The sequence below is a fragment of the Bufo bufo genome, chromosome 11, assembly GCF_905171765.1.
Source record: "Bufo bufo chromosome 11, aBufBuf1.1, whole genome shotgun sequence".
NCBI classification, from domain to species: domain Eukaryota; kingdom Metazoa; phylum Chordata; class Amphibia; order Anura; family Bufonidae; genus Bufo; species Bufo bufo.
Genome location: NC_053399.1, coordinates 85,584,523 through 85,602,555, shown reverse-complemented (window position 1 = coordinate 85,602,555; position 18,033 = coordinate 85,584,523). Strand labels below are relative to the sequence as shown.

Below are 18,033 nucleotides of genomic sequence, written 5' to 3'. Positions count from 1 at the left end.
CAACTTAGTTAATAATGGAATCAAATTAAGCTGTACAAAATCTTTAGTCTTGGGAGTTATAGTCATGCCCAGATATTGAAAAGAATTAAAAACATTCAACATAGTCGAAGTTCCTTCAGTAGCAAGCACAAAACTATCCACTGGCATAAGAGTTTAGTATAGTTTAGTTTATATCTAGGCCAGAAACCTTGCCAAAAGAATTAACTAAATGGATAAGTCTTGGAAGAATTGTATTAGTATGATCTATAAAAAATAAAACATCATCCACGTATAAATAAATGCGGTCCTCCACCCCCATTGCTCCAAACCCCTCAATTTTAGAGTCTTGCCTAACAGCCAGGGCTAGGGGTTCAATATAAATATTAAATAGCAATGGGGAGAGAGAGGACAGCCTTGGCAAGTACCCCTATTCAAAATGAAACTTGTTGTCAAACTCCCATTTATATTCAATCTCGCCAAAGTAGGTCTATACAGCAATTTGATCATATCTATAAATCTGTCTCCAAACCCCATCCTACCCAAGACCTTCCAGAAGAATCTCCACTCCACCCTGTCAAAGGCCTTGGAAGCGTCCAAAGACAGAATGGAGCAGGAGGTCCCCCCGGGAGACTGAATGTTAGTAAACAATCGATGAAGATTATAATGGTTACCCTTATCTGGAATAAATCTGTTCTGGTCAGGTTGCATCACCAAAGAGACAACCTTAGAGAGTCTTGTAGTCATAATCTTTGAAAGAAGCTTAACATCAGTATTAAGTAAGGATATAGGTCTGTATGACCCCAAGTCCAAAGAATCCTTACCTTTTTTTCAATATTTAAGTTATTACAGCTTCTGTCATTGACTCTGGTAGAAGCCTATCCTTTAATGAGTCAACAAATACCTTCAGTAGGCGGGGGAGGATAACTTCCCTATATCTACGATAGAATTCATATGGAAATCCATCTGACCCAGGGGAAGAATTGCCAGAACATGCCTTAATTGCAGCCTCTATTTCTTGTAAGGAAAAATCTGCCTCAAGCAATTCTCTTTGACTATCTAAGAACTGGAAAGTAAATAGCATCTGAATAAGAATTCATCATTTCACCAGTAATATTAGCATCTGCTCTATATAAATCTGAAAAATGATTAAAAAAAATCCACTTTATAGACTCTTGATCATTAACAATTCTACCATCTATTAAGCGGATGCTTCCTATCTGTTTTATTTTTTTATCTTGATTAGAGATCACCCTGGACAAAGTTTTTCCTGGGCGACCTGATTCAGTAATATATTTCGGACCTTTAAAAAATAGCCTCTGCTGGGCTTTATCAAGCAAAGAGTCCGAATATGCTTGACTTGCAATCTCCATGTCTCTTTTATTTAGTTCTATCTTGTTCTTAAAACGGTCATTCATGGCTGTTGTCGCTGCTTCTTTTAAAGCCTTCTCTTTTATACTATAGCCTTTCCTTAAATTAGAGATTTACTAACAAAAATCCCCCTCATAAAGGCCTTAAATGCATCCCATACTACTTGGGTCTTAGCTGAGTTATGATTAATCTCCCAAAAGCGCACAATTTCCTGTTGTATTAATTCATGATTGTCCATTACTGACATCCACCATATATTTATCATCAGCCATGCATAACTCAAGGGAAAGAGGCACATGGTCCGAGAGGCACCTGGCCTCATATTTCATCCGTTTTGCACATCTCATATATTTTTCATTAATTAAGGCCAGATCTATCCTGGACATAGATTTTCCAGATTTGCTTACGCAAGAGTAGGCTCTTCTCCCCTGCCCTAAACTTCCTCAGATGTCCCCAAAGCCGGATTCCTGACAGAATCGAGCTAAGGGCGACACCCGGGGAAGAGTATGGCAGTCCCCCCCATAGAGATCCTATCTGTAGTAGGGTTAAAAACAAAATTGAGGTCCCCAATAACTAACGAGAGACATTCAGGCCATTGCTCCATACAAGTTAACAAGGAGTTAAGTGCATATAGCGAGAAAGGGGGTGGAATATAGACAAAGGCCAAAATACATAGTTTCCCAGCGAGTTTACCATATAAAAAAACATATCTCCCCTGCCTGTCAACAGAGGATGCCTCACAGAGATAATCAATCGCCCTATGTATAAGAACGGTTACTCCTCTAGAATAACAATAAAAAGTAGAGTGATAAGTCTGGGCAGCCCATCCTCTGCCGACACGCCGGGAAGTCTCCTCAGTATGATGGGTCTCCACTAGTGTCGAGCAAGCATGCTCGGCCGAACTGCTGTTCAGCTCGAGCATCGCTATGCCAAGCTCGAGTCTCCTCCCCGCACGTTTCTTGGCTGCTATGCTATGCAGGTAAGTACTGCCATCACTGAGATGCCATAGCCTTGTTGATTACTGGCATCACAGTAATTGGCTGGCCGGAACATGTGGCGCGTGTTCGCCTCATTATTAGTCAGTGAGAGCTGCGCTTAGGAAGGGACAGATAGATTGCGAACACACTCCCTACACTATTTAGTTGAAAAACATTTCAAAGACCCAAAAGTCCTTTTAAGGACTATTGTGTGTGGTGGCAGCAATGTAATATAGCCATCTTTTTTTTCCCCATACTTTTACGTACTTTTTCTATGGAAGTGTGTCTGCAGTGACTTCTGACATCTGTGCAATACCTTCTGTGTGTCAGGGCCCAGCGATAGAAAAAAATACAAGTGAAGTCTATTTTCTTTTTTCCATACTTTGACATACTTTTTCCATATACTGTGCTTGCTGTGAACTGTGACATCCGTGCCACATCTTGTGTGTCAAGCATGCATATAACATTAAATATGAAGAAGGTGAGTATTAAGGGACGGGGAAGTGGCCGTCATGCTGATGGTTCACGCAGAGGCCGTGGCCCTGGGCACGTTGAAACTGTGCCTTCTGCCAGAGCACAAGAAAAACAATCATCCATGATACCCAGCTTCATGTCCAAGTTTGCAGGGCGTCGCAGGACAAAACTCATGAAGTCAGACCAGTGCGACCAGGTGGTCGGTTGGATTGCAGCAGATAATGCTTCCAGTCGGTTAAGCACCACTCTGTCTTCCACCAAGTCCAGTCTCAGTAGCCAAGAGGCTGGTCAATAGAATCCTCTTCCTCCCACCATGGAGAGTCTGGCCAAACAAGTGATCCCACACTCGGATATTCTAAGGAGCTCTTTTCATCACCATTACTTGATTTTGCCCTCTTGCAAAGCATGCTTGAAGAGGGACATGAGATCTTCTGCCCTGATTCCCAACTTCTACAGCATTCACAGTCACAAGAACATGACGGTGGTAAACAACAATTAGAGTCTAATGAGGTGGATGATGATAAGACTCAGTTGCCAATGAGTCAACCGCAATTACTGTCTCAAGAAGTTGATGAAGAGGATGAGACACAGTTGGCAATCACTGAGGCTGTGGTTAGGTCAACAAATCAGGATGATCAGAGTGAGGAAGTGAAAGAGGATGTGGTGGACAATGAGGTCACTGATCCAACCTGGTAAGGTGGCAAGCCGAGCGAGGAGAGCAGTACAGAGGGGGAGGGATCTGCAGCACCGCAACAGACTGGAAGAGGCAGTGGGGTGGCAAAAGGGTGAAGGCGGGCCACACCAAACAGGCCCACAACTGTTCCACGGAGCACCCCCTTGCAAAAATCTCCCTTGCCAAGGGGTAGGTGATCTACAGTCTGGCGATTTTTTGAAGAAAGTGCGAACGACAAAAGAATAGTAGTTTGAAACCTGTGCCATACGAAAATGAGCCGGGGCGTGAACACTAGCAACCTCACCACCAGCAGCATTATCTGCCACATGGCATCCAAGCACCTTAGTAAGTGGGATGAACGCCTGGGTCCACAATCTGTGTCTGCGGGACACACCACTGCCTTCTCTTCCCCTATGTTACATGCTGGCCAATCCCCTGTCGAAGGCGCAGGCCTGGATTCCTCCCGCCCTGCACCTGAACCTGAACCTTCGCAAGCACCATCAGCGATCACATCCACTTCCGTGTCCCAGCGCAGCTTCCAAATGTCCTTACCCCAAGCCTTTGAATGCAAGCAAAAATACCCAGCCACTCACCCACAGGCTATAACACTAAATGCGCAGCTTTCTTAATTACTGGCCCTGGAAATGTTGCCATTTAGGCTTGTGGAAATGTTGCCATTTAGGCTTGCAGTATCGCAGCAGAACCGCACACAACTGCTCTACAATACATATGCACTATAATATACTTTCTATGTTAGAAAGTATATTATAAGTATATTACACCCCTGAGTAAGTCACACCTATCAATAGCACATCTATACCAGTCCTTACAAGGACTTTTGTGGCCAGCCATGTCTCAGTGGGAATAACTGAGACATGGCTGGATGATAGCTATGACTGGGCAGTTAATGTACAAGGTTACAGTCTGTTTAGAAAGGATCGTCAAAACCGGAGAGGGGGAGGGGTCTGCCTTTATATAAAGTCCTATCTAAAGCCCACAGTCCGAGAAGATATAAGTGAGGGACATGAACATGTGGAGTCACTATGGGTAGAGATACATGGAGCTAAAAACAACAATAAATTACTAATAGGAGTTTACTATAAACCACCTAATATACCAGAGTCCACAGAAAATCTACTACTAAACGAGATAGACGAGGCGGCAAATCATAATGAGGTGGTTATTATGGGGGACTTCAACTACCCAGATATAGACTGGGAAACTGAAACTTGTATATCTCATAAGGGAAACAGGTTCATGGCTATAACCAAAGACAATTACCTCTCCCAACTGGTTCAGGACCCGACTAGAGGGACGGCCATACTGGACTTAGTATTAACCAATAGACCTGACAGAACAACAGACGTGCAGGTCGGGGGACACCTGGGAAATAGTGACCATAAAGTAATAACCTTCCAATTATCATTCAAAAGAGCGTTTCTACAGGGAGGAACAAAAATACCAAACTTCAAAAAAGCTAAATTTAGCCAACTAAGAGAGGCCATAGGCCAAACTAACTGGGACAAAGTCCTCACAAATACAGACACAAAATGGGATATCTTTAAAAACATCCTAAAAACTCATTGTCAGAGGTACATACCGTATGGTAATAAAAGGTTAAGGAACAAAAAGAAACCAATGTGGATAAATAGAACTGTAAAGAAAGCAATAAATGACAAAAAGAAAGCATATAAAACACTAAAACAGGAGGGAAGCACTGAAAAACTATAAGGAAAAAAATAGAACATGTAAAAAACAAATAAAAGCGGCCAAACTAGAGACCGAGAGATTAATTGCCAAAGAGAGTAAAACCAACCCTAAAATGTTCTTCAATTATATAAATGTTAAAAAGTATAAAGCTGAAGGTGTTGGCCCTTTAAAGAGTAATGAGGGGGGAGTCGCAGAGAGCGACGAGGAGAAAGCAAAGCTGTTAAATATTTTTTTCTCCAATGTATTCACTGAGGAAAATAAATTGTCAGATGACATGCAGAATGCAAAAATAAATTCCCCATTAAAAGTGTCCTGTCTGACCCAGGAAGAAGTACATCAGCGGCTTAAAAAGATTAAAATAGACAAATCGCCAGGACCGGATGGCATACACCCCCGTATCCTAAAGGAATTAAGTAATGTCATAGTCAGACCCTTATTTCTGATATTTGCAGACTCTATACTGACAGGGAATGTCCCACAGGATTGGCGCGTGGCATATGTGGTGCCAATATTCAAAAAGGGGCCAAAAACAGAGCCTGGAAACTATAGGCCGGTAAGTTTAACATCTGTTGTGGGGAAACTGTTTGAAGGTTTTCTGAGAGATGCTATATTAGAGCATCTCAACGGAAATAAGCAAATAACGCCATATCAGCATGGCTTCGTGAGGGATCGGTCATGTCAAACTAATTTAATCAGTTTCTATGAGGAGGTAAGTTCTAGACTTGACAGCGGCGAATCAATGGATGTCGTATATCTGGACTTCTCCAAAGCATTTGACACTGTACCGCATAAAAGGTTAGTATATAAAATGAGAATGCTCGGACTGGGAGAAAACATCTGTATGTGGGTAAGTAACTGGCTCAATGATAGAAAACAGAGGGTGGTTATTAACGGTACATACTCAGATTGGGTCACTGTCACTAGTGGAGTACCTCAGGGGTCAGTATTGGGCCCTATTCTCTTCAATATATTTATTAATGATCTTGTAGAAGGCTTGCATAGTAAAGTATCAATTTTCGCAGATGACACTAAACTGTGTAAAGTAATTTACACTGAAGAGGACAGTATACTGTGTATATACTACTGAGGACAGTATACTACTACAGAGGGATCTGGATAGATTGGAGGCTTGGGCAGATAAGTGGCAGATGAGGTTTAACACTGATAAATGTAAGGTTATGCACATGGGAAGGAAAAATGCAAGTAACCAGCACATACTAAATGGTAAAACACTCGGTAACACTGACATGGAAAAGGATCTAGGAATTTTAATAAACAGCAAACTAAACAGCAAAAACCAGTGTCAGGCAGCTGCTGCCAAGGCCAACAAGATAATGGGTTGCATCAAAAGGGGCATAGATGCCCATGATAAGAACATAGTCCTACCACTTTACAAATCGCTAGTCAGACCACACATGGAGTACTGTGTACAGTTCTGGGCTCCTGTAAACAAGGCAGACATAGCAGAGCTAGAGAGGGTTCAGAGGAGGGCAACTAAAGTAATAACTGGAATGGGGCAACTACAGTACCCTGAAAGATTATCAAAATTAGGGTTATTCACTTTAGAAAAAAGACGACTGAGGGGAGATCTAATTAATATGTATAAATATATCAGGGGTCAGTACAGAGATCTCTCCCATCATCTATTTATCCCCAGGACTGTGACTGTGACGAGGGGACATCCTCTGCGTCTGGAGGAAAGAAGGTTTGTACACAAACATAGAAGAGGATTCTTTACGGTAAGAGCAGTGAGACTATGGAGCTCTCTGCCTGAGGAGGTGGTGATGGTGAGTACAATAAAGGAATTCAAGAGGGGCCTGGATGTATTTCTGGAGTGTAATAATATTACAGGCTATAGCTACTAGAGAGGGGTCGTTGATCCAGGGAGTTATTCTGATTGGAGTCTGGAAGAAATTTTTTATTCCCCTAAAGTGGAGAAAATTGGCTTCTACCTCACAGGGTTTTTTGCCTTCCTCTGGATCAACTTGCAGGATAACAGGCCGAACTGGATGGACAAATGTCTTTTTTCGGCCTTATGTACTATGTTACTATGTTACTATTTGCTAGCGTTTGGTGTCCCTAACAGTCTGTCCCTGCTCCACACAGCAACCTCTCCCTACACTGGCAAAAGACAAAATGGCAGCCAGATCGGGTTTATTTATTAGGTAGGGGGTATGTCCATGTGCTGAAATGTCTCAATTGACTGTCCTGTACCACCTGCTGGATGTGTCATGGGTCAAAGTTCTTCACAATGTAAAAGAATATGGTGCCGGTGGACATCGCCATATGTTCGCCCGTTCGGCGATGTCCGCGAACAAGCAAAGTTTGCCGTGAAACGGCCGCCAGGCGAACCGCACGGCCATCTCTACAGGTCAGTCCTAGAACACTTGCCTGTGTGTTATCCGGTGTGGATACTGCTCCCATTATTTGTTATACATCGGGGGGCATGTATTAGTGATAGCGCTGCTCTTCTCATACATGACAGTGCTCCAGATGACGACCAAAATGTTCGCCAGTGCGACTTAGGATTGTAAATGGCAACAAGACTTTATTGTTGCCATTTGTGACTAGACCTGTCACCATGCTTTGTTTTTAAGAAAAAAATGCCTTCACTTAAGCCAGGGTTGCCAACTGTCTGTAAATTTACACAGTCCGCAAAACCCAGGTGTTTTCTTCTGCCGCCCATAGCATCCAGCAGGAAAAAAAAAAAACAGCCAGTAAAACCTGTGCCCCAAACTATAAAGTCCGCACTGCGCATGCGTGCACAGTGCAGCGAGATGGGGGTCAATGCTGCGCTGGAGGAAAATTGAGCAGTGACGGAGGTCAGGAGGAGGAGTCCCACCAGCCACCAATAAAAGCGCGGCTATCTCTCAGTTTCCTGCCTGCCATGTTCCTAGGCCGCGCTGTCAGAGAGAGCAAAGAAACTGGAGTGGAACTTGTGCTGTGTACTGAAACACTCTGCTAACACTAATTGCGTTTCATGGGCACTTACACCCCCCCCCCCCAATAATCATCATGATTCCCATGAAAAGTGCTCGTGCCTGAGTTCCCACAAATTTGCACAGGGAGGGGGAGGTCACAACAAACCTCATACCTCCCAACTTTTGAAAAGAAGTAAGAGGGATACTATGTGGCCACGCCTCTAACTCCGCCCAAAACATAACTAAACACCTAATCCCGTCAAATACCCTAAATGCCCCCACATAGTATTTTTTTCCCCACCGCAACAGTATTTATGTGAGCATTGTGCCCACTTCACAGATTATGCCCAGATATGAGCCCCCTCATAATAGCGATGCCCAGATATGTGTCCCCTTATAGTAATTATGCCCAGCTGTGCCCCCTTATATTAATATGCAACAGCTGTGCCCCAAATGCTTGAGGGTTAGCATAAAGTACTTGAAGCCATGTAAGGAATTCAGGTGGGAACCTCCATTGTCTCAGTACAGAGGACAAGTAGAGCCATGATAAGGTACCAAAAGCCTTATGAATATCTAGAGAGAGCAACATGGCAGAGATGCCCCTAGCATTACAGGCATGAATAAGATGAGGTATGCCTATGATGTTGTTGTTGATCCTTCCAATCAAGGAAGATAATGGTGTATTAAGGGGGGTTGCTAGTGTCTTAGTAAGGAGTCTATATTAATAAGTGAGATGGAGTGATAATTAACTCGATCAAGGGGATCTTGATCAGGTTTGGGTATCATTGATATAGCTGCCTGGAAAGATTCTTGGTGAACTGGAGTACCCTTACATTGCATTAAAACATTCTGCTAGGTAAGAACTAAGAATTGAGGAGAACTTTTTATAATATAACCCAGAAAAGCCATTGGGGCCTGGGCGTTTCTGAATCTTAAGGGAAGCAATTGCCAATCTCCAGCTATTCTGGTAATTTCAGAATGTAATAGTGATACTGGATAGTCTGGTATGGGAGATAGACTAGTCTTCTGTAAATAGGTAGCTATCTGTTCTGTAGAGGAGGTGTATGGTTGTGAATAGAGGTGGGATAGGAAGTTTTTTTCAGGATTAACGGTTATTGTGCCTTGAATAGTGCAGAGTTTGTAAAATGGCCCGGAAGATGGGGTTGATTGAAGTGTCCTAGCTAGTGAGGTGAACAGCTTATTGTTTAGGGTATAATATTGTAGCTGGCCAGCTAAGACCTGTCCTAGGTTGCTAATATAGTTTGTGTGTTTATACAGCTAGACCTGCCAATAACCTTAATACAGTTCCTATGTTTGTGTGTTAAAGACAAAAGCAGAGTTATTTACAGTGACTTCCTGTTTGGATGTCATAACTGTTATATATATATATATTGTGTTCACAGAAGCAGAAGAGATAATATGCCTTTAAGATTCATTATATGATGTGAGGCAAGCTCAATGACACAGCAGACACAAAAGAAAGCATAGAGTTAAACTGTTGTTGCTGGGCAGGAGTCAAGATCAATCACAGCCAGCCTCACACAGCTTGTGTGGTAAATTCCCTTAGCAGGAGCTGCTAGAAATTATTATTCACCAGAGAGACGAGCTGAACAGACACACACTCCACAAGAGCTGTGTTTTATGGAAGCAGAGAGGCCAAAATAGGTATTTAAAACAGTTATATAATGTTCTTACTGTTAATACAGTGATTAGAACTGTATACTGAACCAATTGCAAACTACAAAGATCACAATCCAAATTAAAATTCAATATTGCAATCCAAATTGCATACAACCATACCAGATCATACTCAACCAATCTGCAAATAGTTACTGCTAACTGCATATTGCAAATTGCGACCAAATTCAGCAAGGGAACTATTAGTTAGACCTCAGATATACCTCTCAGAGATCATAAAGTGCTTAAATAACTTAAAGTGAGAGTACAGATACTCAAGAGAAAAATATATCCACCATTTTATGTTAAATGACAAGATTGAACAGTTGAACCACCATCTTATGCATATCGCCATTTTGTGATACTTTATTCAACACGTGTTATGTACATGGACTATCTGCTGCGGAGGCGGCAATGTTATATATGAAGAAAATGTGAAGTTAATAAAGAAGTTATTTCAAGCATTTGGTGTTCTCTTTAAACCTACTGTTTCCATAGAACGGCACTAGAGGAATTACAGAGTAATAGACAGTCTGGTTAGACCAAAAAGTCAGAGATATCAAAATTCTTCTAATGCTACAGCGCAAAAGGCACTTCATAGTGCTGCGCCTGTCACAAATATTTCTAACGGGACCATCATTCAACAGTATTGGAGAGGCAAAGATTCAGCTCTGTCTGTTTGCGAGAGAGATCTTGGTGGGTGTCTTCAGAGGGGTTTGCCTTTGCCAGGACTTCAAATTGGGAGACTTTTTGTTCACGTTCTCACTGCTTGAGTGTCCATTTACAAAGTACTGTTTTATGGGAGATAGGGAGGAGACTGAAAGGGCATATATAGTAAAGTGTTCCACTAAGTGTGTTTTGATAGAGGAGAACACTTCATGGATCAATAATAGAAGGTCATTAAGAGACCAGGAAGGATTCGGGGGTTTAGACAGGGGAGATAAAGAGAAAACAGACATGGTGCTATGGTGCAGAGTATAAAATAGAATAAAATCCATGTATAACTTGTGCCCCACATGTCTCAGTTCTGTACACATATCTTATACTCACTGTAATTTCTCTATACTGCAGGCCGGACTGGACAGAGCCTCCATCAAGTCACTGAAGTGAGGACCAGACAGTTGGTTACCAGACAGGACGAGTATCTTCAGGGACGGGTTATTCCTTATTACAGATGCCAATTGGATGCAGGAAGTGTCTGGTAGACCATTACCACCCAAACTGTAAGAATAAGAAGATGAGATGTGGGTGAGGCGTCCACAGAGAGTTAGAATAAAATCTGTATATTGTGACTGTGGAGAGAAAATGTCCCCGGCTGTTAGTAAAATACGTAAATATCATCACTAGAAGCCGCCTCTTGTGTGTGGTGGATGTCAGGAATGGTGGCAGCTATATGATATGTCCATGTCCTAGAAATCTGGAATCCCTGAAGATTGTCCTCAATTTATGACACGTTCACATGTGGCTAGGGTTGCCAAACGGCCAGTAAATCTCCAGCCAAGCCGGTATATAAGTGCCCCTGCCGATGGCAGTAATTTTTGCTACCACCAATAATGATTGCAGTACAGCCTTTAACTCCCGCCCCTCCCCCACTTGCGTTAAAAAAAAAAAAAACTCACCTCCTCTTGTCTTTCATGGACAGGACCTGTGTAATGTCATAATGAAGGAACGCAGGTCTTGTCCTGAGATTCCAGTGCAGCGAGTATTCACAGCGGTGCCATTAAATTGAGGGTGGCGAGTTCTTTTATTTTTGCACAAGCAGATAGTAGGCATTAGATCTCTCTTCGTACAGTATTAGAATGTATGGGCTCCGATAAGCCAAAGTATTTAGTTTGCGACGTCGCTTGAGTCCTGTGTAATAACTTTGGGAATTGATTATTACTGTAAAAAACCTTGTAACAGTACTCGGGTTCGGTTCCGAGTGGTATGGTTCCAAACAGATCTGCTCCTGTGGATTGGAGACCGCAGTTTGGTAAAGCCATCACTGTGTGAAGGTGGATCAGGCTCACCAGGACGCACAGTGAAATCAACAAGGAGAAGAAAAAAAAATCATAAAGTGACAAAAAATGTGTTTTAATGCTCCGAGCTCCAGGAGAACATCTTATGTGACATTTTATCTTGGTTACAGGTGATTATAAGAAATCGTGGAGATCATTGGCATTTAGTTTGTGAGGCCAGGGATCTGTATACATTCGGGGCATGGTCCTCAGGGCAGGCTTTTCAGCAGGCTTTAATCTGTGATGTTGGACAGTATTGTGCCAGGATGGACACATGAGTCACAGATCAGAATTACACTGGATGCCCTCAGAACCTCCTCAGATGACTATACAAAGCTGTAAGCGTCAATGCTGGGGTTATGTTTAATTTATGTAACCAGAAAAACACATTAAATACGCATCTTCTTTTCTGGGTCCTTTAAGACCATGTATGAAAGTTGTGGAGTCAGGGCCATATTTACAGCTCATGCTGCTCTAGGCACTTACAAAGCCCCGAGTAAGGATGCATTTACACTCCCCAATAATCATCATGATTCCCATTAAAACGTGCTCGTGCCTGAATTCCCACATAGTTGCACAGGGAGGGGGAGGTCACAACAAACCTCATACCTCCCAACTTCGCCCATACCTCTTACTGCTCCCAAAACATAACTCAACATCTAATCCCACTAAATCCCCTAAATGCCCCCACATAATAATTATTCTCCCACCCCACAATACAAATGTGAGCATTGTGCCCCCTTCACAGATTATGCCAAGATATGTGCCCCCTCACAATATGCCCAGATGTGTCCCCTCACAGTAGCGATGCCAGGAGCTCCCAATGGAAGTAGACACTCCTGATGTAGCGGAGCAAAACCTAGGTCAGGCAGGAGTTTGTTTTACACGTGATACCATGTGCATGATTCTGTAAGTGTCACATACCGGAGGCCAGGCAGACCTCCGGGACATTTAGCAAACAGGACACAGGTGGATACAGACCAGGGATCAACAGAGTACTTTATTACACATGTAATAAAGGAACATGACAGTAATACAGGACTAGCAGGTTAGGCAATAGTGATAGCACTACCACAGAACCAAGTGCACTGGCAGACCAGTGGCAAAACCCAGGGAGGCAAGGAGCCAGTGGTCGCACCTCCAGGAAGGTCCCGGTATACTTGGCCCCTACCTGGAAAGAACCACGCTGGTGCAACCACCAGCGGAAACAGACAACAGAACTGGAACCCAAACAAACACAGGACATGGATCAGACAACAAGACAAACGGGAACCAGCACAGAAGCAGATGCCTGGACCCCAAGAAAAATGGAAGCATGGTGGGCGGTCTTAGGCAGAGCTGCACACAGACCAGAGATCCTCCCTCCGGAGAACCCAGGGACCCTCTCACAAAGGCAGGAGAGACACAGGAACAGAAGTAGTAAGGCACTGCAGGACAGACAAGGAACAAACTAGATCAGAAGCAGTAGGCACTGCAAGGCTGGACATGGAACGGGATCAGAAGTAGAGTTGAGCGAACCCAAACTGTAAAGTTCGGGTTTGTACCGAACTTTAGGGTTTTCGGCACCCGGACCCGAACATTTACGGAAAAGTTCGGGTTCGGTGTTCAGTGATTTTTATGGCGCTTTTTGAAAGGCTGCACAGCAGCCAATCAACAAGCGTCATACTACTTGCCCCAAAGGCCATCACAGCCATGCCTACTATTGGCATGGCTGTGATTAGCCAACTGCAGCATGTGACCCAGCCTCTATTTAAGCTGGAGTCACGTAGCGCCGCCCGTCACTCTGCTCGGATTAGTGTAGGGAGAGGATGCAGCTGCTGTGAGGGAGAGATCAGGGAGAAATCTTATCAAGAACTGTTTTTTGTATTCAGCGATCTACAGAAAAAGTGTTTTGTGGGTGCAGTGCACAATTTTTTTAAGCCTGCCCTGAGCCAACTACTGCTGAAAATGAACTTTTTTTTACTTCAGTTAGTCAATATCAATACATGATCGGCAGCCATTTTATGCAAAGATAAGTCCAGAAATACAGCTTTTTGCTTACTGGGGTTAAAAAAATACATCTGTTAAATATAGTGCACATCTGGGATTACACATGCATAAGTGACTGTCACATTTAGGCCATAAATACGGCTTTGGCATACTAGGGTGAAAAAAAGCCTCTGATATACTGCACATCTGGGATTAGACATGCATAAGTGACTGTCACATTCAGGCCAGAAATACGGCTTTTTGGTTACTGGGGTGAAAAAACCCTCTGATATACTGCACATCTGGGATTACACGTGCATAGATGACTGTCAAATTTAGGCCACAAATAAGGCTTTTAGGATACTGAGGTAAAAAAAAACCCCTTTTTTTTTCATATATTGCACATCTGTGATTACACTTGCATAGGTGACTGTCACATTTAGGCCATAAATACCGCTGTCATATAGAGTAAAAAAATAAAAAAATAGTGCAATACCCTACATCAGGGTTTTTATTGGCGGTTAATTATTTTTAACAGACTTAACCACTTTTTACTTTGCTTTGTGAACGTTAACTATCAGGCAAACATCTAATAAGGGATGCGGTCATGGTCGTGGTGGTGGTGTTGGTGGAGCCTCTGGTGCTGGGAGAGGACGTGGCCGTTCTGTCACAGCTACACGTCCTACTGAACCTACTACTTCAAGTCCCAAGTAGCCGCCAGAATCTACAGCAATATTTGATCAGGCCTAATGCAGTTCTAAGGATGGTAAGGCCTGAGCAAGTACAGGCGCTAGTCAATTGGGTGGCCGACAGTGGATCCAGCACGTTCACATTATCTCCCACCCAGTCTTCTGCAGAAAGCGCACATATGGCGCCTGAAACCCATGCCAATCAGTCTGTCACATCACCCCCGTGCATATCGGGGAACCTGTCTGAGCCTCAAGTCATGCAGCAGTCTCTTATGCTGTTTGAAGACTCTGCTGGCAGGGTTTCACAAGGGCATCCACCTAGCCCTTCCCCAGGGGTGGAGGACATAAAATGCACTGACGCACAACCACTTATGTTTCCTGATGAGGACATGGGAATACCACCTCAGCACGTCTCTGATGATGACGAAACACAGGTGCCAACTGCTGCGTCTTTCTGCAGACCGAAAAGGAGGTCAGGGAGGAAGACTGGGTGGAAGACTATGCAGGGGACGATGAGGTCCTAGACCCCACATGGAATGAAGGTCGTGCCACTGACTTTCAGAGTTCGGAGGAAGAGGCAGTGGTGAGACAAAGCCAACAGCGTAGCAAAAGCGGGAGCAGGGTGCAAAAGCAAAGCAGCCGTCGCCAAAACAATTCGCCTTCTACTGGCCACCATCAATAGGGACCGAGCACACCAAAGGCAGCTTCAAGGAGTTCCCTGGCATGGCACTTCTTCACACAATGTGCTGACGACAAGACCCGAGTGGTTTGCATGCTGTGCCATCAGAGCCTGAAGCGAGGCATTAACGTTCTGAACCTTATCACAACCTGCATGACCAGGCATCTACATGCGAGACACGGGCTGCAGTGGAGTAAGCACCTTCAAAACCAAGAAAGAGCCCTCCTGCTCCCTCTTCTGCTGCTGCCTTGGCCTCTTCCTCCGCCTCTGGAGGAAAGTTGGCACCTGCCGCCCAGCAAACAGAGGATGTGCCACCAACAACACCACCTCCGTCACCAAGCATCTCCACCATGTCACACGGAAGCGTTCAGCTCTCCATCTCACAAACCTTTGAAAGAAAGCGTAAATTTCCACCTAGCCACCCTCGATCCCTGGCCCTGATTGCCAGCATTTCTAAACTACTGGCCTTTGAAATGCTGTCATTCAGGCTGGTGGAGACGGACAGCTTCAAACAGCTCATGTCGCTTGCTGTCCCACAGTACGTCGTTCCCAGCCGCCACTACTTCTCCAGGACAGCCATGCCCTCCCTGCACAACCAAGTATCGGATAAAATCAAGTGTGCACTGCGCAACGCCATCTGTGGCAAGGTTCACCTAAACACAGATATGTGGACCAGTAAGCACGGCCAGGGACGCTATATCTCCCTAACTGCACACTGGGTAAATGTAGTGGCGGCTGGGCCCCAGACGGAGAGCTGTTTGGTGCACGTCCTTCCGCCGCCAAGGATCGTAGGGCATCAGTCTTTGCCTCCTCTTCCTACTCTGTTTCCTCCTCCTCTTCTACCACCTCCTCATCCGGTCAGCGACAGACCTTCACCAGCTCTGGTAGACATGCCTGCAGTCAGCATGCCAATTGCACGCTCCCTCAAACGTTGCAACATATGTGGCATTGTGCTTTGTGATCAAACTGCACATTTCAGAGTGGCTTTTTATTGTGGGCAGTCTAAGGCACACCTGTGTAATATTCATGCTGTCTAATCAGCACCTTGATATGCGACACCTGTGAGGTGGGATGGAATATCTTGGCAAAGGAGAAGTGCTCACTAACACAGATTTAGACAGATTTGTGAACAATATTTGAGAGTAATGGGTCTTTTCTGTATGTAGAAAATGTTTTAGATCTTTGAGTTCAGCTCATGCAAAATGGGAGCAAAACCGAAAGTGTTGCATTTATATTTTTGGTCAGTGTAGGTGGAGAGTTGTGTGGTTGTGAATAGAGGTGGTATAGGAAGTTTTTTTCAGGAATAATGGTTATTGTGCCTTGAATAGTGCAGAGTTTGTAAAAGGGCCCGGATGATGAGGTTGATTGAAGTGTCCTAGCAGGATGGGTGAACGGCTTATTGTTTAGGGTATAATATTTCTAATGGGACCATCATTCAACAGTATCGGAGAGGCAAAGATTGAGCTCTGTCTGTGGGTGAGAGAGAGCTTGGTGGGTGTATTCAGAGGGGCTTGCCTTTGCCAGGACTTCAGATTGGGAGACTTTTTATTCACGTTCTCACTGCTTGAGTGTCCATTTGCAAAGTATTGTTTTATGAGAGATAGTGAAGAGACTGAAGGGGCATTGATAGTAAAGTGTTCTACTAAGTGTGTTTTGATAAAGGAGAACACTTTATGGATCATTAATAGTGGGTCATTAAGAGACCAGGAAGGATTGGGGGGGGGGGGGGGGGGGGTTTAGACAGGAGAGACAAAAAGGAAACAGACATGGGGCTATGGCGCAGAGTACAAAATAGAATAAAATCAATGTATAACTTATGCCCCACATGTCTCAGTCCTGTACACATATCTTATACTCACTGTAATTTCTCTATCCTGCAGGCCGGACTGGACCTGGTGCGTCAGTCAGACATTAGTAGAGACATCACAAATCAAGGAACAGTCAGCAGTTTATCTCATAGACATAACAATGGTGAGGAGCAAAAAATAGAGTAAAATCCATGTATAACTTGTGCCCCACATGTCTCAGTCCTGTACACAGCTCTTATACTCACTCTAATTCCTCTATCCTGCAGTCCGGACTGGACAGAGCTTCCATCAAGTCACTGAAGTGAGGACCAGACAGTCTGTTACTAGACAGGTGAACTTTCTTCAGGGACGGGTTATTCCTTATTCCAGATGCCAACTGGATGCAGGAAGTGTCTGGTAGACCATTATTACCCAAACTGTAAGAAAAAGAAGAGGAGATGTGGGTGAGGCATCCACAGAGCGTTAGTATAAAATCTGTAGATTTTACCTTTGTTACAGGTGATTAGAGGAACTCGTGGAGATTGTTGGCATTTAGTTTGTGCGGCCAGTGATCTGCATACATTTGGGGCATGGTCTTCAGGGCAGGCTTTCCAGCAGGCTTTAATCTGTGATGTTGGAGAGTCTTGTGCCAGGATGGACACACGGGTCACAGATCAGAATTACACTGCCCTCAGAACCTCCTTAGATGACTATACAAAGCTGTAAGCGTCAATAGTGGGGTTATGTCTAATTTGTGTAACCTTAAAACCACATTAAATATGTATCTTCTTCTCTGGGTCCTTTAAGACCATGTATGAAAGTTGTGGAGTCAGGGCCATATTTACAGCTCATGCTGCTCTGGGCAGTTACACGGCCCCCAGTAAGGACACATTTACACTCCCAATAATCATCATGATTCCCATGAAAACGTGCTTGTGCCTAAATTTCCACAAAGTTGCACAGGGAGGGGGAGGTCACAACAAACCTCATACCTCCCAACTTCGCCCATACCTCTAACTGCGCCCAAAACATAACTCAACATCTAATCCCACCAAATCCCCTAAATGCCCCCACATAGTAATTATTCTCCCACTCAACAGTACTTATGTGAGCATTGTGCCCCCTTCACAGATT

At 44.0% G+C, this 18,033-nt stretch overlaps 1 protein-coding gene across 12 annotated transcripts in view; it reads right to left on the bottom strand.

The window, feature by feature from the left end:
* The window catches only part of LOC120982266 (NACHT, LRR and PYD domains-containing protein 12-like), a 116,618-nt gene that overhangs the window by 42,765 nt on the left and 55,820 nt on the right, over positions 1–18,033 (bottom strand). For 6 of the 12 annotated variants that reach the window (XM_040412289.1, XM_040412288.1, XM_040412292.1 and 3 more), the window contains 2 exons: positions 17,166–17,336; positions 10,830–11,000 (listed from right to left, as the gene is read on the bottom strand). The exons of 2 other annotated variants lie outside the window; for them this stretch is intronic. In XM_040412289.1, the coding sequence (XP_040268223.1) occupies positions 10,830–11,000; positions 17,166–17,336 (342 nt within the window). Of the gene's footprint in view, positions 1–10,829; positions 11,001–16,971; positions 17,005–17,165; positions 17,337–18,033 lie in introns of all 12 variants that reach the window. 4 more of the 12 variants (XM_040412290.1, XM_040412293.1, XM_040412300.1 and 1 more) reach the window with 4 other exon arrangements.